The sequence below is a fragment of the Danio aesculapii genome, chromosome 20 (assembly GCF_903798145.1).
Source record: "Danio aesculapii chromosome 20, fDanAes4.1, whole genome shotgun sequence".
Taxonomy (NCBI): domain Eukaryota; kingdom Metazoa; phylum Chordata; class Actinopteri; order Cypriniformes; family Danionidae; genus Danio; species Danio aesculapii.
This window is the reverse complement of record NC_079454.1, coordinates 32,837,291-32,861,835: the sequence shown is the minus strand read 5'-3', so window position 1 is coordinate 32,861,835 and position 24,545 is coordinate 32,837,291. Positions and strand designations below refer to the sequence as shown.

General features: G+C 37.7%; 1 protein-coding gene across 2 annotated transcripts in view; it reads left to right on the top strand.

The window, feature by feature from the left end:
- Positions 1-24,545, top strand: part of stxbp5a (syntaxin binding protein 5a (tomosyn)) — a 166,146-nt gene that overhangs the window by 7,370 nt on the left and 134,231 nt on the right. For both annotated transcript variants that reach the window (XM_056481621.1, XM_056481620.1), the window contains exon 2: positions 1,889-1,986. In XM_056481621.1, coding sequence (XP_056337596.1) covers positions 1,889-1,986 — 98 coding nt within the window. The remainder of the gene's footprint in view (positions 1-1,888; positions 1,987-24,545) is intronic.

Below are 24,545 nucleotides of genomic sequence, written 5' to 3'. Positions count from 1 at the left end.
GGTCCGTTTGTTGAATTTACAGTAAGTTACATTGCATCTACATGCCAACTAATTCTCATTAGATTATAAGTAGACTGTTAGGTTGGGGTTTGGGTTAGGGTTAGGGTTAGTGTAAGTTGACATGTACTTGCAAAGTTTCTAATAGTCAGTTAAATGTCTGTTAAAAGAGCACTATCAACAGATATTAAGCAGACAGACTACTAATACTCAAATGGACCATCAAAATAAAGTACCGTATTTTTTTTCTTACCTATATGGTCTGGAAACTTGATAGTATAATAATCTGCAGTATATAATAGGGCTGCACGAGATTGGACAAATCTGACATTGTGATATTTTTTTTCTGTGATACATATTGCAGTTTCACCAGATGACTTAAATAGCTTTTTTTGGAAAAATCTTGAATTTAGATTGATTGGGGTTATTTTGGGTGTGAATCAAATATAAAAATAATAAACAAATTGCTAGTAAGAATAATTACAACAGAGCAAATAAAAAACTCAAATAAGCAGTGCTTTATGGTTTTACAGAGAGTCAAACAGTATTCAAGCACAGAAATTGAATAATGAAATGTAAAATAACACTGTTTCCCAATGATGGGTTGCAGCTGGAAGGGCATCCGCTGTGTAAAACGTGCTGGATAAGCCTAAAAGAAAATAAATGAATGAAAATAACGCTGTATAGGCTTTGTTGCGTTAATTCCTCTAAATTATTCTTCATGAAAGTTACAAATCTACGTTTTTTTGTGCCCGAATGCTTTAAACCAGTGGTCCTCAACGATCGAGCAGCGGACTGGTACCAGTCCGTGGATCAACTGGTATTAGGCCGCACAAGAAATCCTTAATTATTTCCATTTTATTTATTATCTGAGTCTGAACAATATTTTATTTTGAAAAATCTTTTATTTTGAAAAATCTTTTATTTTGGAAAATTACTGTTTTCTCACTTGATCGCCCAAATTTAACCCACAAGCAGTAAAATGAGTAAGAAACAGACGTCTTTGGAAAGTTTCTTTGCTATGGGGAAAAGACCCAGTGAACGACCCACGAGCTGCTAAGGAATGAATCCGCAACCCGTTTGACAACAAATCAGGTGAATCCACCATGGCTGTGGAAGAAGATCAACTGACGGAGATCGCAAATGAGGGTGGGCTTTTAGGGGCCGTTTGCATATCGCATCTTTTCTACAGTTTGCACAAGTTCGTTGTTTCCAAAGGAGGTGCGTGGCTTGTATGTACAAGTGGTGTGACGCTCTCAGACAAACACAGAACACACAAACACTGCAGTGCTTTGTAATTTACGTAAATAAAACTTGTATCAGAGTGACAGCAATGTTTTGTCAGCTTGTCATCCTCCGAGAAAACGGTTGATGGTCACCTAGCAACCTACAACCTACAAAACACCACTCATTTATTCTCAATTGTTGTTGCTGATCAGCTATAATCCCTCAACATTGTAAATCCTGCGATTTGACTCTTGCGGACACACACATTGCAAAATCGATGCTGAGACAGTATATTGTGCAGCCCTAGTATATAATATGAAGCTTGCATGGTGTGTTCATTCAGTCAGAATGACCTAAGGTTAAATATTTCACATGCAGAAATCACTTATAAACTTACTTTTAAATAGTCCAATAGTTCAGTCAATGAAAAAGGCACCACAAAAATGACAATTAATACATTAACCCAGACTTTAGTACATTGTGAAACATTTTTATACCTGGGTAAAGTATGAGCAGTGTGAAACGTGATGCAGGATAACCCAGAATTTCATTCACCTTAATATTTCAGTTGCAGAAATCACTTACAAACTTACTTTTACATAGTTCAATCAACTAAAGTTTTAATGCATCTCTAACTATGTCTTGCTTCTGATTACATCCCCAGACCGTGCGCCATGGCTTCCCCTATCAGCCCTCCTCTATGGCATTCGACCCTGTCCAGAAAATCCTCGCCATCGGGACTCAGAGCGGAGCTTTACGATTGTATCCTTTTCATTGATGGAAATGAAATAGCATGTGTGGTCTGTTTCAGGTGTGTGGTGAAGCTGTCAGTAAGTATTTAGTTTCTTTATCACTTGTGTTATCAGGTTACCATTGTTGCGTTTACAGATCGTCTTCGTCAAGCTCATGACAAATTCATTGGGACATGAACGATCCATTGTTCGTTTTCCCTTTCTGAAATGTGACTACATTATGCTGTAACACAATATAACAAGCTTCGTCTGCTTGCGATGCCAGTATTGTGCTTAAGTGAGTTGATCCACTGTCATGGCTTGTCAGTCAGATGCGTCATAAGTCTTTTATAAAAGGCTGTCTATTGTTACTGGATTGGGATTTGGGATCAGTAAGGCACATCGCATTAGTTCAGTGACTCTCTCATCACAACACTAGTACATAAATTCAGCCCTTAATTATGCTGAACGAGTCACTAAGGTCTATTCCCACTGCGGAGACAGCAAAGCACTTCCTGTCTAATCAAAATCTCCTTTTCACACTTTGTATTCAAATAGATGGCCTTTGATTTTGAAATGGATATCCACGTTCGCCGATTCGTTCGTACACACAGAGGCATGACATTACTTTTCACAGCGAGTGCGGCTCTAATGGAAAATATTTCTTCCGCCGTCACTACAGGATAATTTGCTGTCAGTCAGATAGGAAGGACAGCTCGCTTGACACCACCCTTTGTCAGATATTGGTGGCAGTTGATGCATTCGGAGAACAGTCTCTTCAGAAACGGATCGTCTTTGCTCTGTGTTACTTAGCCTCTTTGAGCCACTGTGATCAGATAAATGTCGGCTGCCGTGAGATGAGGGCAAATGAAAATCTCCCTAAGAGACTCCAAATTGTGATTAGTGCAACCTTCTTTTCATTCTTTCTTTCTTTATTTCCTCAGTTGTCGGCATTGTAAGGAATCTCAATATTGAGCTGAATGGCTTGATGCGAATGAGGCCTTATCTTGATTTTGTGAATGACTTTAGTCACTGTTATGTTATACTGAGCTACAGAGCATCTGAGGTCTGATCTGCTGAGTTGGTTGACAGATCTTGGTCTGACAAACACTGTGACTGGTTTTTTGGATAAGATGATAGTACTAGTGGTATGATTCTTATCTCATGGTGTTTTGTAAATCCAATGAATATTTTTTTTTCAGTGTGCCTCAGTGAATCAAATTGATATATTGAAATATTTACTGATTTGCCCATCAGTGTTTGAACTTTCAGCAGTAAAATTTAAACCTAACTGAAATGAACTAACATAAACTCTCAAATCTGTACTTTACTGGAGTTTATATGTTGACACAATCTACATTGTAAAAGTGCTATATAAATAAACAAAAATTGAATTGACCCTTCGCTAAGCCCCGCCCTCCTTAGTTACTGTTGCTACACCTGTCAAGCTTTCGTGCCTGGCACATCTATTACAATATGTATGAGCCGGTGTCCGACATTCCCAGTGATATAATTAGTAATTTTTGGCGAACAGGTGAGATATTCGAGAAAGCCAGACAAAAAAGGACTGCAGTATACATTACAGGGGTATATTCACAATTTTCACCATTTTTTGGGTTAGTCAGTTTTTTTGGAAGGCTTTTTTTGTTTAGCAAATATGCATTGAATTGATCAAAAGTTACTGAAAAGACATTATAAAAACCTCTTTTAGTTTAGATAACTTTCACAGTATCCACAATTAGGCATAGTTTTCTATTATTAGCATCAAATAGTATTAGCAACAGATCAGAGTGATTTCTGCATTATCGTGTGACACTGACGACTGGAGTAATGGCTGCTTAAAATTCTGCTTTGTCATTACAGGGCAAAAGTATATTTTAAAAGAACAGTTGAAATGGAATACATATCTGCAAATAATATTAGTTTGAGTTGATTATAATAACAGCAGCACGGTGGCTCATTGGTTAGCCCTGTTGCCTCACAGCAAGAAGGTTGCTGGTTCAAGTCCCGGCTGGACGAGTTGGCATTTCTGTGTGGAGTTTGCATGTTCTCCGGTTTCACCTACAATCCAAAGACATGCGCTATAGGAGAATTGGATGAAATAAATTGACCATAGTGTATGAGTGTGAATGTGACACACATGCAATACTGACAATTTAGCTTACCCAATTCACCTATACCACATGTCTTTGGACTTGTGTGGGAAATCGGAGCACCCGGAGGAAACCCACGCAAACACGGGGAGAACATGCAAACTCCACACAGAAAAACCAACTGACCCAGCTGAGGCTCAAACCAGTGACCTTCTTGCTGTGAGACGACAGCGCTACCCACTGCGCCATCATGTCGCCCTGAAGGAAAATGAATGAATGGTTATAATAACGTGAATTAGAAAAAAAGAGAACATTTCTGTATTGACAGTCTTTATATTTTTAATTTAATAAAGTGATACAAAACATTTATTATTATTATTATTATTAATAATAATAATAATAATAATAATAATAATAATGTTTGTGTTTGTTTTTTGGCTTTTTTTAGTAATAAGTACAAACTCAGCACATCTGAAGAAGCTATAGGCTCTAAGGAGAAAATCACCATGTAAAAAATGTGTAAAAAGTAAACAAATAATAGTGCACACTATCAATACTTGCTTAATAATTAATTATGTGTAACCGGTTGCACATACTAAATTATTAACCCAGCATTCATAGTGTGTTGGATTATTTGTTTGTCATTTCCTAAATATCAAATAATGGATTGGGTGGCACTTTGGGACTTTGGCACGTTCTCTCCGTGTTCTTGTGGGTTTCCTCCAGGTGCTCTAGTTTCCCCCGCAGTCCAGAGAAATGCGACATAGATTAATTGAAAAAACTAAATTGGCTGTAGTGTATGTGTGTGAATGAGTGTGTATGGATGTTTCCCAGTACTGTGTTGCGACTGGAAGGGAATCCGCTGTGTAAAACATACGCTGGATAAGATGGTGGTTCACTCCGTTATGGCGACCCCTGATGAATAAAGGTACTAAGCTGAAGGAAATTAGTGAATTAGTGAATAGATCGCTAATAAAACAAATTATATTCATTGATGGTAAAATTTCGCGTGTCTCCGAAACATTCCCTGGTGTGGCACAATAATACCTTTAGGGTTTATGAATACCTATGAATGCTAATGAGATTGTATTGATGTATCTAGCTTATGTCACAGTGTGTATGTGTCGCTGTGGGCCGTGCAGTGCTGTGCAGATCTGTTTTAGAGTTGTGTAAACTTTTCCCCAGTTGACAATGACAGAAAGTGGCAGTTCAAGAGCCCAGAATGGCAGAATCCTGGCAAAATCATCCAAAGGATTAGAGCAGTGGGAGAGAGAGGAGAGTCTTCATTCTCGGGCCAGCGGGCAAATGCGCTTCGATCCCAAAAGCGTTCTGCTTCCCACAACTCCCGTCAGACCACAGAACGCCGCCTCTACCCAAAGTGACACGACAGCCAGATGATAAAAACAAAAGACCAGAGACACCGAGAGATAAGATACACTTCAAGCTTTCGCACTGTGGGTGAAGTGTGTAATTTTTGTGCCACCAAACTAAACACTCATCCATTGGTTGGACAAACAAATAGTCCCACCTCCAAACTCACTACATTGGCCGAGCTGTTTTTTGTCTTTGCTGTATTAAAATTACACAGTTCTATAAAAAAAAAAAACCTGTGTATTGTTCTCGGTGGACTGCCATGTGAATAATTAATTTGCGGGTGGTGAAATGGTGGTTATTATGTAGCAGACACTTTTGGGTGGTCTCTGTCTTTTGCGAATTGCTTTTTCAAGCACAGAGGGGGGAGAGAATGGCAGACTCATAACTCAGCTAGCCTCGTGGGCCCCCAAGACTGTGCGGTTTGCACGCAGATCTATTGATCAACCTCTCTCACACACACACACACACATGCACAAAGTGGTGTGATGACCTCATGGTAAAGCAGATACATTTTAAATAGTCTCCCGAGCATTTGCACTTCCCCGGCTGCAGTAGAGCGCCTGTGAAGATTGTTGGCTGCTATGAACAAATATGTCTTCAACACTGATTGCTGACAGTCATAATCACTGTAATTTAGAATATAACCCACTATAAGTCTGATCATTTTTATTCACAATGATCGTCTCTTCAGATTTAATGAAGGGTATTTATTACTAAAGAAGACGCATGTCACAGTGATCAAGCCTCATCCCTATTATGGGTTGCAGATTATTGAGGAGATCATGTTCAAGGCTTGTAAGGAACACATTCATTCATTCATTCAGTTTCTTTTGGCTTCATCAGGGGTCGCCACAGCGGAATGAACTGCCAACGTATCCGGCATATGTTTTCCACAGCGGATGCCCTTCCAGCTGCAACCCAGCACTGGGAAACACCCATACACTTATATATGCACTTATTCATACACTACAGCCAATTTGGTTCAGTTTAATTCATCTATAGCACATGGGGAAACAGGAGCCCTCTGAGAAAACACATGCGAACACTGGGAGAACATGCTAACTCCACACACAAACGTCAACTGGTCCAGCTGGGACTCGAAACAGTGACCTTCTTGCTGTGAGGCGACAGTGCTAACCACTAAGTCACCATGTCGCCTACTGTAATAAACACATTTTGGATAAAATGTCACATGAAGATATGAAGGCCATGATGGAAACCTTACAGTCTCGCCACCAATAAGTCAGTGTTTTTTAAGGATGTCTCATCATAATATCTCATCTAACAATGTAGAATAAATCTATAGAGATAACTTTGAAAATGTTTGAAGACTACAACACATATTTCTCTGTAGTAGACTAACCCTAACCCTAATTACATTCATTTATTCCGGTCGACCATTTCTTCACACACTAATATTAAATAGCTTTTTAAATGTCTTACCGTGTTTGCTCTCACAAACTCATCAGCCCTTCTTTAGTGATTTTAGGGGACAGTGTCAGTGTTTATTTACTCCTGTCGACCATTTCTTCACACACTAATATTATTATGTTGTTTTTTTACCAAATGCCACTGGCTAGTGATTGTACATTGTCATGATGATGATGTTGAAATTAGGTAGGATGCACTAAGGATCACTGTATATTTTATAAGCCCATATTTAAAAGGTATTAACTGCAAACATCAAAACAAGAAATATTTATTAAGTCACTATATTTGTAAGATAAAAATTCATAATTCTAAAAATTAATTTAGAATAAATTAATAGAATAAATAAATAGTTTTTGAAGAAATAGATATTTAACAATACTCAGGTTGGATGTGGCGTTGACAAAATGCTCAATTGGTACTAATTGGCCCAAAGTGTGCCAAGAAAATATCCCCCACACCATACACCACCACCACCAGCCTGAACCGTTGATACAAGGCAGGATGGATCCATGCTTTCATGTTGTTGACACCAAATTCTGACCCTACCATCCGAATGTTGCAGCAGAAAGACTCATCAGACCAAGCAACGTTTTTCCAATCTTCTGTTGTCCAATTTTGGTGAGCCTGTGTGAGTTGTAGCGGTAGTTTCCTTTTCTTAGCTGACAGGAGTGGCACCCAGTGCGGTCTTCTACTTCTGTAGCCCATAAGCCTCAAGGTTGGACGTGTTGTGCATTAAAAGATGCTCTTCTGCATACCTCAGTTGTAATGAGTGGTTATTTGAGTTATTGTTGCCTTTCTATCTGCTCGAACCAGTCTGACCATTCTACACTGACCTCTGGCATCAACAAGGCATTTGTGCCCACAGAACGGCCGCTCACTGGATGTTTTCTCTTTTTTTGACCATTCTTTGTAAACCCTAGACATGGTTGTGCATGAAAATCCCAGTAGATCAGCAGTTTCTGAAATACTCAGACACTGAAATCACCTTTCTTTTCCATTCTAATGCGCAGTTGGAACTGCAGCAGATCATCTTGACCATGTCTACATGCCTAAGTGCATTGAGTTGCTGCCATGTGATTGGCTGATTAGAAATTTGCGTTAACGAGCAGTTGGATAGGTGTACCTAACAAAGTGGCCGGTGAGTGTATAAAACCACAGTTACCAGAAATAAAGTATTAAGAACCTTAAAAAATGCCATCTGTTATGATATTTTTCCACTAACCAGTGTCCACTGGAGTAACACATCATCACACACATTATCGTCCTCTACACATCAGCGTCAAAGGTACTGTGCATCATCCTGCCTCTTAAAACCCATATTAATTATGCTACACTGTGAGACTACACCAAGTGAGACTGGTGAAATGTTCCCCATGCTATAATTCTGCATGCGAAATGAAATATACTGGCTGTGACATGGCTGTGGTGCTTATTTATGTGTGTTAGTGCTTGTGACTTGTTTTGCTTTGTGTGTCAGGCATGTAGAGCTGAATCTAGCATGCACACACACATACACATATACACACACACATACACACACAGACATTGCCTGAGGATGCCTATGCCACTTCTTATGTAATCCACAGGAGCAATGCTCATCATCTGGAGAGCTTGGCAGCAGTGTGTGTGTGTATGTGTATGTGTGCTGTGATCGGCTCAAGCAAAGGAGTTTAAGTCCATCCTCTCTGCCATAATGGTACAGCAGCAGTTGTATATAATTGAGTGTGTGTGACTGTATAACTTACTGTATTCTGTAGTTGCAACAAAGGCCACTAAATTAGAATTGAACAAATCTGATTAGATTCACTCTTCACTTAGACCTTCTGTACCTGCATGACATCTAGAATTCAGGATTTCTAATGTCCAAAATAGATAAAACTTAAATTAGAAATGCACAAATATATTTTCAAAACCAGCCGGTGAGTAGATGTTTGAACAATAATTATGGTTATTGCTGCAAAATTGTGTGAGAGCTTTTTAATGCTAATCAGATACCAGGAGACAGGAATCCTAACACTTAGATAGAGTTGAAGAGCTCTGAGCTGAAATGGAGAAGTCAACTCAGAGATCTTGAGATGCTTTTGTTAAAGTTTTTGACTTCAGAAATTGTCTTAATGCACAGCGTATTGTAAGAGACATGCTTTCCTGTTTTGACAGTAATTGTCTTGGAATTTATTGTTGAAGGCAGTGAATTTGTTGGCTGTGTCGGCTGTGTTTTAAATGGGATGCATTTAGTGACGCAGAAGAGGGTTTAGTATGTCGAAAGTTACTTTCAGATGCTGTCAGCATGTTAAAACCTTCTCTAAGAACTAGCATCTTTTGAAGAGCACCTACTGCTATTTATACTTATAATTATATGAGTATTTTCACCAATTAAAAATGGTTTCAAGTCAGTTATTTCTGTCTTAAACATTAGACTTAATACACAGGTGGATCAACATTGGTACGCCATAATTGGGGATCACCAACACTGTTAGCTTTCTAATCATCCATCCATCCTTCCATCCATCCTTCCATCCATCCTTCCATCCATCCATCCATCCATCCATCCATCCATCCGTCCAAGGATGTGTAATATACAACGTCAAATTAGAAAAAGTTGGGACAGTATGGAAAACGCAAATAAAAAAAGACAGTAGTGATTTCTAAATTGACTTTGACTTGTATTTCATTGCAGACAATACAACAAACCTTTTTTGTTCTTCTTGATTTTTAATTTAAATTTTTTCAATTGATTTTTTTAATATTCCAATTTGGCTCTTGCAACATTTTAAAAAAAGTTGCAACAGTAAAACACAACACTTTTCACAAAAGACGTTTAGGGACTGAAGACACAAAGCGATGAAGTGTTTCAGATGTAATTTTGTCCCATTTTTCCTGCAAACAAGTCTTAAGGTGGGCAACAGTATGGGATCTACGTTGTCCCATTTTGCTCTTCAAAATGCAACACACATTCTCTATTGGAGACAGGTCGGTGCAGTATGTGGTTTTGCATTGTCTTGTTGAAATATGCATGGGTGGTAATTCAGCTTAAGCTTGCACACTTGTCCTTTCAGGTTCCATGAATCTTTTAATGATATTATGCACCGTTAAAGGTGAAATATCCAAATGTCTTTTTATCTTTCTTTGAGGAACATTGTTTTTAAACATTTTAAACCTTAATTTTCTCATGTATTTGTTGGCAAACTGGCAATTCTCAGCCCATCTTTGCTCCTAGACCTTTCTTGGATGCTGCTTTTGTACCAAATCATAATTACAATCAGCTGTTGACATCACCTGTTTTAAATCACATTATTATTTAACCAATTAACCTGGTTACTAACCCTAAACTCCTCCTGTCCCAACTTTTTTGGAATGTGTTGCAGGTCTGAATGAAGGCAAGGATGTATATTTACAAATCAAATGAAGTTGACCAGACAAAACATGAACTTTTTTTGTGTTCATATTGTCTGAAATGAAAGACAAGTCAAAGTAAATGTGAAAACCACTACTTTATTTTTTTATTTGCAACTTTTTCTCTTTTGGGGTTGTACGTAGCTTTTTTAATCTTACCTTGTTTGCTCTCGCAAACTCATCAGCCCTTCTTCAGTGATTTTAGGGGACAGTGTGCTGGGTTTGCATTGTTTCAGGACATTGTTTCGAGTTGACTTCTCTAGCCCTACCTAATTATACCCTCACTCAGCTTTCAACGTCCTCACATCACTATAATGCAAGACCCGCATTAAATAAGTATTTTTTTGCATCTCAACATACTCTGTCTGCATTAGGTTCACTTCGGTTCACCCCATCCTGGCCTTGGGATTTCAAGTCTATCAGCTCTATTTTATGCTAACCTCTTCAAAAAGCGTTACCACAATACTTGCACTTTTCATTTTCCATGCTGTAGAAACCGAATCGGGCCATCTTTAATGCTTTTCTTTTATTGCACTCATCTAATAAGCACAGCCTAAATCACCTTCCGGTTTCCCCCTCGAGGCTTGCATGAGAAAACCTCATAACAACAGAGGCATGAAAAGGACTTGCGTGTGCCTGTACCTGATCGTCACAGAAATATGGGCTTTGTGACGTTTGCAAAAAGGCTATTAAATAATTTACAGTAAATTACCCTCCTGTTGGAGAGTGAGACAGCATGCAGGACAAGGAGCGGGCGGACACCCTCGTGTAAGGGCACTTGTGAGTCACCACTTTGAAGGAAAGGCTAATGGAAAAGTTGCTGAAGGATTCAATATTGTCTTCACCTTAAAAAAAACAATGACTTTGTTTTGCAATAACAGACACATTCGGTTTCCATTAAGTCAAAAAGGCAACAACAAAGAGCAAATTGCAGGGACTTGACACCAGTAGAGCAAGATAAACAGTGCAGATCATTCACATGGAAACTTAAACAATTGTTCTGAGAAAGAATGAGCCTTTTTTTTCTAAATTGTTCCATGTGAATATTTAAGCATAAAAATGAAGATTTAAATATATGTTTATTTAAATTAAGTTTAGTGAGAATATAATTTATCAAATTTAATCAAATGTTTGTCATATCCACAAAAAATTGTGAGTGACTTATGCCATTTGTAGGTGGGTCTGTGCTTCGCTTATACCTAAATAACTAGGGTGCATCTGAATGCAGTGATGGGTAGAGCTTTTTTCATTCAGCTGCAGTCAACAATGACATTTCAGTTTTTGTACCTATTATCATTGGTTACTGTAGTGGTGCTATCGCTTTACAAAATTTACAAAGTTTAAATACAGCGTCATTTTTATTTTTTATCCAATACTTGCAATAACTGCTTAACAAACAATTAATCTGCTTCCACTGCATGCTCCATAGCCTAACCCGTGCATGTAGTCCTGTCTGTAGTTTAAGCCTACATTTACACGACATTGACTACCTTTACATGGACATCAGTAATTGAATTATTTGCTTTAATAATATGATTAAGTAACTTTTTGAATGTTCCTTTAATGATTCTTTTTTGCATGTTATAGCACATAGATCAATTAATGTCGTTGCGTCATCATGCTATCCACGTTTCCTCTTTAGTTACGTGGAATTTTGGGTGTTTTTTCTATTTTTTGGCTTTAATTGCAGTTCAGCAGCTTCTCTTTCATTCAGGAACATTTAATTATTTTCTCCGTGACAAACTAAGGTATTGGATGCGAGTATACATTAAGGACTGGTGCGAGAGTGTTGTTTAATGGAATTTGATACCGCATGCCGAATGGGAGAAAAAAGAACTTCTCAGTTTGCAGTGTATGTGGTGTATGTGTCTGTGGTCCTTTACTGACTCGATAGGTGCAGAGAATAGTGTCAGACATGTGTGTATGAAATATCCTGTCATAAAAAACGGTGAAAAGTCAAAACATGACTGTAATAGTTTGATTGCAGTGTTTACATGTCTGTTCTACACTTCAATAGTGCGACTGAAATTGGCATACACTTACGATGACATATTGGCATACGTCTTAATTCAATTTCTGTTTAGTTCGATAGACCTTAAGCGGATTAAATTAATCAAAAATCACTGTTTACATGGTAGACTCTTAATAAGAGTATTGTCTTAATCGTATTAAAATCAGATTATTGGTGTCCATGTAAACGTACTCATTGATGGAGGAAAAAAATGGAAATGTTCTTTCCTTGTATTCAAAAAAGTTTATGTTATTATGACAGAATTTGACATTGACATTTTATTATTATGATTCGACATCATCAAAATTATCTGCATTTACACATTAATGAAAAGACCAAAAACAACGTATGCCATTTGGATTTTGCACACTCACATTGTTAGTAAACAGTACCTGTATGGACGTCTGTCCAGTTTGCGGGTTATATGTATGTAGAATGTCAATGTGAAGTAAACCATGCTGATTAGAGAAGAAACACTTGAGCAACAACACTACCAAATACTCTGCCATCGCCAACCTGATTTCACCAAGTAAGATACGTTCCTGGATTAACATCTTTGATGAACAACATTCCAATCAGCCAATCAGAATTAAGGGATATGTTTACTGTTTATGTTTCAAGAGTTCGCACTTAGCTGATGATTGATTATAAAGCTTGTTTGGCATGCTGTCACGGGAGAGAGCCCTGAGCTCATAAGATCCTCGAGCCCGGATCTCCCTCCCAATTGCAAGGCGAGAGGGGAGTTTGAGCTCAGGTAGATCTCAAGAACAGTAGATAATGAACAGAAAGTGATTGCTCTTATTAGATAACTACTTACTAGGAGCATGTCTATGGTGCTGATTTGGATTAGTCAATGAACTTAAGTTGCATGTTTTTGGATGGTGGAAGAAAACCAGGGAATTCGGGGGAAACCCATGTGAGCACGGGGAGAACGTGTATACTCTGCACACAAATGTCAGCTGGCCAGGTAAGAACTAGAACGAGTGACATTTTTGCTGTTAGGCTACAGTGTTAACCACTGGGCCACCCATTTAGGAAAAGAGAAGGAGTAGGGGTGGAAAAGGGGATTCTTCAAAACGAAGATGGCTGTGATATGGAACTTAGGGTCTGATTGGTGAGTCATAAATCAGATAACAGATAATAATAAAAACTCGAAATTAGTTTATAAATAAACTTCACTAAGTTTAGGCTTACAGCTTCTATAGAATTGTTATCCAACTATTATTCCCATCTGATTTTGGGAATGATTTACAGTTATGGCTGGGTTTAGGGGTAGGGAATAGGTATGGATTACATTTTAGAACAAAAATTATGTTCCAGGATCAACAGAGATGTTAATCAAGGATTGCGCTGTATTTGGCAAAATCATGACGTGCACTCTGCCATAGTGTGTTTGTGCGCACGTAATCTTGGCTCCCATAAAGGTACAGTACACACTTGGGACATCTTCATTTTCAAAGCCTCTTGTTTGAGTATGTCGGCATATTCAAAAACGTTATGCGTTTTCCGTCACCAAAATGTTGCCGTGTCGTGTAACTATACTGGCATGAAAAGACTGTATTGAAAAGACTGGCATTTTGACCGTAAATGACCCCTTGGTTGTCATTCACGGTATTTATTATGGATTCCATACATTTAGGCCAAGCAAAGGGATATAATGAAATTCAATTGGTGTTTTATTTCTATTTGAATGTTCAAATATTCAACCATTTGTGCACACCTTTACATCTGAGGTTCAGTTTTGCACCTTTCCTCCATACGCCTTCTGTTTCTCTCCTTTCTGTCTTTCCCTCCCCCCCATCACTGCAGTGCATTTTTGTTTCTGTCTGTTCTAAGTGGTTGCTATGCAGTTTAGACAGTGCAGTGCAGTTTATGGCCGAGACACACTCTTTCACAGTAAACTCGGCAGAATTGCTAGTTCCTGGTGCCTTTGAGGTCACCTGCCTGTGCTGTAATTACACACAAACGACAGAACATTGTGCTTCATTGACTCTTTGGCAAACGTGCGTCAAACTTATTCCCACCCTCAAATGCACTCAGCATTTCATTGTTGGTGCCATAGACAAGGAAGTGGCGTCCGTCAGTCAGTCACAACACACGCGATCACACACCCCAGCTTACACTTCATCACGCTAACGAGGCTCCACCGAGCTGTCTGTCAGCTGATCTCTCTCGCCATCAAAGCCTGTCTTTGGCTCATTGATCTGTTTCATCACTTCAAAGAGGCTTCCAGTCCCAGAGCAAACCCCCTCCTTCATCAACCCTTCCTCTTCCCGTTCACCCCTCCATCAGTCTACGCTACTCCATCCTCTTTAGCTGAGCCTATTCTCTGTCAGACACGGCACACTCACACACACATTTGCTTTGATTAGGTATTTTTTGTCGGGATCACAGACAGTGTGTAAGTGGAAAACGTTCTTGCTTATCGGGATCATGTTTACATACCTTGGGAAAGTGATTTGAAATGTTGGTTTTATCCGAAAATGTAAATATGTGTTTTCATTTTAATGCAGTGGAAATGTGTTATTGTTGATGTGAAATAAATGTTAAATATGCAGTAGGTGATCTGCCTAAATAATATCTTTGAAACATATCTCCCACCCCTGCCATTCCAAAGCCACGTCTCCTGATATCATCAACGTGCACCTTAATGATGACAGTAGACAACCCAATAGATCATGTCATTCGCCAGTTAGAAAACCTTAAAGTACTTTACAGTGCTACAATTCTAATTGATCAACTGTATTATATAACTAGCACATTTTCAGTTGTGTAGCAAGCAAAACTTGTCATAATGTGCAATATTTCATGCATGCGAGGATCGCTAGTCTCACTCTCTCATGGCTTTGTCCTAAAGTGACTACTTTATGCTTAGTGGTTGGCTGCTGGGGTGCAGGAATTACACTTATTGTTAAGCCATACTTACATGCTATTTCAGACTGAACATTCAGAGTAGCATGGTAAACAATATACGAAGCGCGTCACAGGTTGTCATTGTTCAAAAATGAACCAAAGTGAATATAAAACCAACTTCAGCTCAGTAAAGTAGGCAATTTATTTATGTTATTTTGTTAAACTTAATAAAAATCTACATTATTGATGCTGTAAAAAGTCCCTTATGAAACTTATGAAAATAGTCTATTGCCGGAAGATTTCAGTGGCTGAACAACACTTCTGTGCATATAACCCTCTTGTGAAACAACTAAATCTACATAAACTTTGTATGCCTAAAAGAGTTTTGAAACATAACATTATCTGTCTAAAAGAAATACTTCAGCCATGGTGTCATCTTTCCTCCAGCGTGCAAAAGTAACTCCAATATTCATTCAGGATTTCAAAAGTTTTGGTTCAGCATTCGTTTTTACAGATCTCTCTCTCCTGTGCAGGTGAACGCATGTGCACACGCAAACGGCGGATCTACGTAAACGGGTGTGCAGATGTACAAATCTACATTTGTTGACAGACCATTTGGGCTCCTTATCAGAATTATGGGAATTGTCGGCCCGGCAAATTTTAATTGGATAACATGTTTTTGTCTTATGTCTTATCCAGAATATAAAAATACATATAAATACATTTCGATCATTTACTTTAGTCATTGCTATTAGAATGTGAAGAGACAAATACAACAAACAATGTTTCTGAAGACAATCACCTACGGCACCTTTAATCATGTTAAGAAGTTGACTGTAAGTTGCTATTAATGGTATGCTAAATTTCACCCAATTTCCTGAAAATAATATTTGTTTTTGAAAGTAAAAGCATTAATTACTTTTGCATCGCAACATAATATTTAAAACTTTTTATGCATTTTTTAATGCAACGTAATAGTTACTGTGTTAAAATTAAATGCTAAACATGCTATGAGTAGTAATAACATAGTTATGAAAAAACATATTTGCAACAAAACATTTATTTTATTCTATAAAGGTCTTTCAACTTTCACATAAACATTTGCACACACACACACACACACACACACACACACACACACACACACACACACACACACACACACACACACACACAAAAACGATTCAAAGATGATTTCTTGGATTTACAAAAAAATTTAAGTAAAGTAGTTGTAAATCATTTATTTGAGCTGAATTTAAGCAGGCAAATTAAGTTGAACATTACTAAATTTAATTTGTTTGTTTAAATTCAACACATTGTTTGCAACAGTTTTGCAGACAATTTTTTTCAATGTATAATAAAATAAATATGATATTATTTATAATTTAATTTTCCAAATAACGCTTTAATTTGGAAGAATTTTACAGAATAAATCTAAATATTTTACTCTTAACATTTTCAAGGAGCTTCTTTCCCCCCCTCATAGTTGTACACAAAAAAATACTTGCTGAAATTCGATTACACAAGCATTTTAGGCAATGGTTATTTTGTATTTTTCCCTGGAGCATCTGTATTGTTCAACCAGTGTACTGTTCATTTTGAATAAATCCTTTTTTAGTAAGCCTAGTTTAAAGGTCAAATTCTTCAAGGTGCAAAAGTCAAAAGTTCATTATGTTTGATTACATTTGAATTAAAAAAGTTAAATACATTTTAGTTATCAGTTATGACATTAGTATCTAATTCTGTGTTAGCCAGTTATATTTAAAACAAACTGATGCTATTTTTATTATTATTATTATTATTATTATTATTATTGTTATTATTATTATTATTATTATTATTATTATCATTATCAATTTCATTATCATTATCATTATTATTATTATTATTTCTAAACGTATCTGATACTGACATGTCAGTGTAAAAATACATGAAACATCATGCTGTTTTTACACAATGAATTTCCGGAAACAACTGCTGGCATCTTTTTTTTTTTTTTCTTGGCTAGAGTACTGCATAGGGCTTCTGACTCATTTGGAGTTTGTCATTCAGTGTTATGCTGACAGATTACCATGGGCTAGATGCCAGAACAGCCCCACCCTGGAGAAAAACGAAGGCTAATTGTCCTTCTGTTGGCTTAGCAGCTGGACTGTGATCCCGGTAACCTCATCAGCAGTCGTGGAATTGGATGCACATAACACCCATGAGATGGCCTTTGATCATTAAGTACCAGCATCCAAGCCCCTGGATGGGACCTCATGGCAGAGAGTGGCTCTCAGCCAAACACACACTGTATCAGAGTGTGTGCAGTAGCAGGTGTGACCTTGACAGGGAGGTAGTGTGGGTGTGCAGGTCAAAGCACTCGGCATTTTTCTCTCTTTCTGCATTCACGCTTTCCTGTGGGCTGAGAGCCGCTCACATCAAGCGCTAACAACAGAAATATCCTTCCCTTTCATGCTGTCTTTCTCTGCCTGTTCCTCCCACTCGTTGTTTTATAATTTCTCTCATTTCTCCTTCTCTTTATCCTAGCTTTTCATACCGTTACTCAGCAAAAGGAAGACCACAGACAGCGTCATTGGGCTTTTGGTACAGCTAAATATATTTCATCTTTAATCACACCGTGTTTGCCTCGCTTTTGCCTCGGGAATCGTGAGTTAGGATTTTCATTTGAAAGCAGGAGAGGGGAAATTCTTTATCTGGAGTTTGTTCAGTAGTAATTTCTGAAAATGGAAAAGCAAGTGTATTCAGCTCACTGGTAGTTCATGACCTTATTCCTCAAATATGTGTCAGTATTTAGGGAAATCTCTGTGCTATCAGAGCGAGTCCTTTTCAATATGATCTGGGAGTCATCTAGCTTCCTCAGCAATCATATTCTCGCTTCTTGGGATTTGTTGCTTTTATCCTAGTGGTTCTGCTCCAGATGTTTAATCTGCTTTTTTCCCCACTGCAGCTTATTTGTGGATGTATGCCGTTTTCTCTATTGGTGTATATGGGTGATTTTAGTAATTGCAGGTTCATTTGGTGTTTTGTTTTTTCTTTCTATTTGATTCAGATGTTGAACACGTGTCCGCTTCTAAAATCATGAGATGCAATGGTTTGGATTGATTTGAAAAATACGCAGTACAGCCATTGAGTGCTAGTAAACATAAATTTACAACTCTTTCCCCACTTCAGAGTTCTTCTGATTGGTCCAGTGCTATGGAGCATACAGTGATGAGCTGGGCTTCGTGTGGAAGTTGAAGATCTTTTAACTTGATACAGTGTAGGAATAAAAAAACTTATCATATGCATTTGTTTATATGGCAAAACATGTGTTTTTCACCAAGAAGGTCCATACTGACTCCAAAGGCAGATACTGATAAGATCAGGGCCTGGTGTGTGGGTTTTACAATGTAGTCACATATTGATTGGTCAGTTTTTATGTCTCAGTATTTGGGCTTTGGTCACATGGTCAAGAAAGAGACAAATAGATGGTAAACTTTGCTCTGTCTCTTTTCCTGCTCTGCGCTTTTCCTGCACTGCTCCTCTCCTGCTCTGGGGTCTTCTCTGACTCTACTGTTATCTTCAGGGCCTACTCTCTTTGTCTCTCTCTCCCTCCCCGTCTCTCTCTCTTTCTATCAGGTAACTTAATTTTACATTTAAGCTGGGTACAATTAATATCATAGGTTTTTCATCATTTCATGTTTTACCATATATATATATAATTCTAATTTCAGCAAATTTAAAAAAAATAAATAAATAAATTGTTGTACCCTCCCATTCACTGCTCTCTTTTTTTTACCCAGTTTACCCAGTTATGATGCCTTCCGCTATTGAGAAACCCAGAAATGTGAAAAGAGTTTAATGTCACTATAGTAGAGCAACAATGATGACAGTATGTAACAGAATTTGCAGAGTTGACAAATGCAAAATGCATCTCCAATAATAGAATCACCTACATGTGTGTGTTTCTGTATAAGATAAATCTGTAAAGGAGCAAATGACAAGTTAGGAACACATTTTTTAGTTTTTTGTTTTGTGGCAGTTGGACCTGATGAACCTTAAATTGGTTTCGCCATGCAGTGGTGTATGGGAAGCCTCTGTGGTGTCCTTGGGAACCTGTGTCGTGCAAGATTTTATCACCCTGCAAAATCTTATTCCTTATTGGGCCCAGGGGCATCACTAGACCCTGTTTACTGGGGCACAAGCCTCAGTGAAATACAGCTGCGCTCTAGTAAATCTCTGTCTGACTAATGCATACTGACCAGAGCAGCCATGTTGTGTGTTTTTGGTCAGCTGTTTAGTATGAGAATCAATGTTGCCAGATTCATAAACAATCATATTTGTTTGCAAAAGGTCAAAAGTTGCTCACAAATCTGTTTGATTCACCTGTACTGTTTACTCGCATGAAAAGTAATAATTTGCTGAGGTTTCTCTTGGAAATAAAGTAACACAGTACGTGTTTATTCTGAAATATAAAAACCTATTAGGATATTTACCTATATAATAATCTATTTTAAGAAAGAATGTCTTAGATTTGTTTTTCAGTGATGAAGAAGCTCTTTTTTTTTTCTTTTTACCTTTTTTCTTGCAAAAAATCGTTATATACATATAATCCAGCATAAAAAATGTGCACATTTGCTTAAAAGTTAATGAAAGACTAGAAATAACCCATTTGGACCCCAAAGTATATGTATTTTTTGATGTGTTTAATTATCATTGGCTTTTTTAAAATTATCTAGAAAATAAGGCTGTACGATAGTAGAAAAATCTTACATTACGATATTTTACTTTTCTGTGATATAGATTGCGATATGAATACAATTTCAGCAAATGTCATCTTGTACTAGAGTGAATCAAACTAATTGCAAGCATAAATAAATAAGATGTGGTTTTCCAGAGAGTCAGATATTCAGATACAGTAATTGAATAATCAAATATAATATAAAATGTAAAATAACACTGTAGTCTTAATTGATCAACTATAATCCCAAATCAACATTGACATCAATTCTGCGATGTGATTAATGCGAATACACACATCCACTCTCAGAAATGAATGTACAAAAGCTGTCACTGGGGCGGTACCTTTCCTAAAGGTACACTTTTATACCTTTCAGGTCCACTTTTGTACCATAAAGGTACATGTATACCTAAAAAGTACAATTGTGTACTTCATAGTACCTTAAAAGTACAAAAGTATACCCTACAGGTACAAAAATGATCTTTAAAGGTACCAATGTGCACCTGTAAGGTACAAAAGTGTACTTTTTTAATAGGTAGAGCCCTAGTGACAGCTTTTGTACCTTTAGTTCTGGGAGTGTTGCGATATCAATGCTGAAATTATATATTGTGCAGCCCTACTAGAAATGATACTCGACTACATCATGTTGTTTGTGTTTTACCAGAATTGCAAGCTTTCTATCCACTTGTTAAGCGTGACGTCACGTGAAGTGGCTTTCGTGTCAAAGCGCCATATCAAACTGTATGGGGAGACTCATCAAATGGTAATAATAAATGTTTTCAATGCTATGTAATATTTTCGAAAATCATGATCGCTATATCTATCTATCTATCTATCTATCTATCTATCTATCTATCTATCTATCTATCTATCTATCTATCTATCTATCTATCTATCTATCTTATCTATCTTATCTATCTTATCTATCTTATCTATCTATCTATCTATCTATCTATCTATCTATCTATCTATCACACAAAGACCAATACTTTTGATCTGTGTATGAATTCACAGCTGTTTTTGCTGTATAAAACCTATTAAATCCCCACTGTCAATCTGTGTTACCCTTGCTGCAGCAAACTGCCTTTACACACTTGACAGATAATTTAGTAAGGCGATCATAAAAGATAAAAATAAAGAGAAGATAGCAGCCCGAATAACATAATTGGCTCCAACAGCTGTACTATTTTACCACCAGCTAAAATGCTTGTGCATTTGTTGCATAATTGCGACAGACTGATATCTGTTGCTGCAAACTGCTGCCTCTAGGATGCGATTTAGATCTGTTGTGCTGTTCGTTCATGAAGTACACGGCGCAATCAGTGCAGATGCAATACCATAACTCCCTTCCCCCATGTGACATACACACACACACACGCGTACATTATAGACGTAGGTGACTGTGATGTTAATTCCTGACCTATGCTGAGAGCACTGCTGACATCATACACAGACCCTATAGAGAGAGAGAAAAGTACACGTGTAATATGTGGCATGATGACTCACCATTTTCTTAATGCTCATTGAGGCACACGGCTGGCATATCTCTCTCAAATGTGCGCATACATACACATACTGAACCTGCGTGATTTGGGACGCTCTCTGCCGCAGGGATGTTTGTGGGTTTACGACTGATTAGTTTGAAATGTCGGTTAGGGTGTAATGTCAAATATACAGTGATGAAGTAAAGGATGGGATAAAGCGAAAGGACCAATTCAAGACAGAAGACAGGTATTTCAGTATTCAGAATTTTGTCACTTGTGATAGAAAGTGTGATGTGGGTGGCATTGTGTGTGTGTGTGTGTGTGTGTGTGTGTGTGTGTGTGTCACAGTTTAAACAGGGTTTCTGGTCCAAGTGTTGCTTTTTCTGCAACCTCCCACATGCTGGTTCTTTGGCCATGTTTGGCGAACAGCGGCCTCCTATGACAGGGCAAACACCCACACAAACAGACACACACAAATAAAAAAACACCCAGGTTGAACAGTTTAATAAGAGTCCATCTATCTATCTATCTATCTATCTATCTATCTATCTATCTATCTATCTATCTATCTGTCTATCTGTCTATCTGTCTATCTGTCTATCCGTCTATCCGTCTATCCGTCTATCCGTCTATCCGTCTATCCGTCTATCCGTCTATCCGTCTATCCGTCTATCCGTCTATCCGTCTATCCATCTATCCGTCTGTCTGTCTGTCTGTCTGTCTGTCTGTCGTCTGTCTGTCGAGCTATCCATCTATCTAGCTATCTATCTAGCTATCCACTGAGCTATCTGTTGGTCTTTTGTTATATACATCATTCTATCTGTCTGTCCATTTGTCAATCATCTATTAATGTTTTTTTTTTTCTTTTTATTTGGAGAAGGTTATTTCTTGAGTTTAGTCGTTCAAACCTTAAATCTAAAAAAGTGCAATAGGAGATCTTGGAAAATGCTAACATTAGCCTGATAGCAATGAAAACCATCCAAAGCCACACCTTCTGAATGCTTGAATGCGCACTAGACAACATTACTACAATAAATCACATGTTGAAAAGTTTATAGTACAGTTAGTAATTACAATATCGAGCTTAAAAAGAGAACAGATTGTTGGTGTTTGGTAGGCTGCTCTGTCTGAACTGTGTTCATTAATGCACCAATGATGTAATCATGGTGCACAAAAGTATGGAGTTAAATATTTTGACAGACAGGCAGGACAGCTTATCATATTGAATGTTCTGTTTTGACAAACTTTTCTTGTTACTACATCTTCCACAACGACTGAATGTAATGATTGTTATCAGGATTTGAAGAGACTTTCAACCATGCAGCGTAACAAAAATTTCTTCCGAAAATAATCAACCATTTGCACCATTAAAGGGGTGGTCCACTATGATATCATATTTTAAACTTTAGTTGATGTGTAATGTAGCTGTGTGAATATTCAGGCTTCAGGTTACGCGTTATGACCACGCACACACCCCGAGCAGCAGAAAGCAGAGAAAGCCAAAATGCCGTTCAAATGCTGCTATTTCCACAGAACTTCTGTTTTCCATTTGGGCTTCCAAAAGACACGACACAAAGACAGAAGTGCTTACAGTTTAATTTTAATTATGTGCCAGAGAATTATAAAAAACATATAGCTAGCACTTGAGAAGGGATAGCTTCCAGAATCTCTCCTGGTTCAGTGCTGGATTTGGATAAAACTCCTCCAACCGACGAAGCTGTGGATTGTGAGCCACAACATGTAAGTATTTTGATTTGTTAAAATCGATCTATTACATGCACAGTATCTAGCATTAACAGTATGTTGTAGCGAGGATGTAAACAAGGATGTAAACAATGGGAAATGCTGTTTGGCACTGCTAACAATTCAGCTACAAATTCATATTTATCCGTCAAACCGCTGTAAACACCCACAATCTTCAGCAGCGCGTGCAGTGTCTTTTTATGCGGACGCTTTACCTGTGTTCTACATCTCAAACAACAAACTCGCAAAAGATATTTAAACGTTTCATTTTATTTACACATGCTTATTCCGAATATATGTGAAAGACACTTGTCAGATTTTATCTGTGAGAGCAGGCTTGAGCTTCATCTGTGTGCTCTTCATTTTCTCTCTGATTCAGGCAAACTGATATGGCTGTTTACACAACGCAAATGCGTGGGATTGTAGGGGCGGGACGTGGAGCCAATCTGCGAATCACAGCACATTAAGTTAGCTGACCAATCAGAGCCTCTTGAGGGTGGGCCTTTCAGAGGAACTATGAAATATGACAGTCATTTTCATGTTAGCTGCGTAACTGTACATTATCAAAGTAAGATAAATTAAAAAATAATGTGATTTTCTACAAGTGAAGCATGAACACACATTGCTTTGCATCTTATAAACAAAACCAAGCCTTAAAAATACACTGTGAACCACCCCTTTAAGCTTAAGCAGTAGCAGTTTTTTTAATTTTGAAATTTGTTCTGTAGTATTAAACTTTTGAACTCTCTTTCATGCAGAAGCTTTGTGTGTGCAGATCTTATTGTCCTCATCAGATGTACTTTCACCTGTGTGCAGACACACCAACAGAACACAGGAGTCTTCCTGTTAGTCACTGCTGGCCTTTTGCTCTATTACAGAGTTGCTGCAGAACCATACATTTTTAATGCACTTCCCAAAGTTGCACACTGTGCTCTATGAGTATGTGTGTGTGTTTGAACAAAAGCTCATCTCACCCTCGTGACCTCTGCATTGAAGAGGTAATGGTGCAGGTGCGTATAACAGCTTTGTGTGTAAATACTGCTTTTATAAACATTGTAAAACCAGCGTGAGCAGAATTGCGTCTCACTGTTTGTGAAGAAGACTTCTTGTGCCTATAGGGTTTTTGTCATAATGTCTGGGTGATTATTATTATTATTATTATTATTATTATTATTATTATTATTATTATTATTATTATTATTATTATTATTATTATATTTGGCATTAAAATATTAGAGACCACAAGTGAAAATGTGAAATTAGTGTAAATCGTTTTGACCTTCAGCGAAAAACGTACATCTGATCGGACGTCATATCCTGGATTTTTTAATCTAGATAACTGAACTCTGGCTAGTTTAGGTTCTTCAAACAAGTTTGCGAATCAGATTAAAATATCTGGATGAATTTATCGGAGAATGTTGTGTGCCCTTGTGATTGTTGTGAAGGACAGATTTATCGATCCATGAACGCATGAGCATCAGTGCA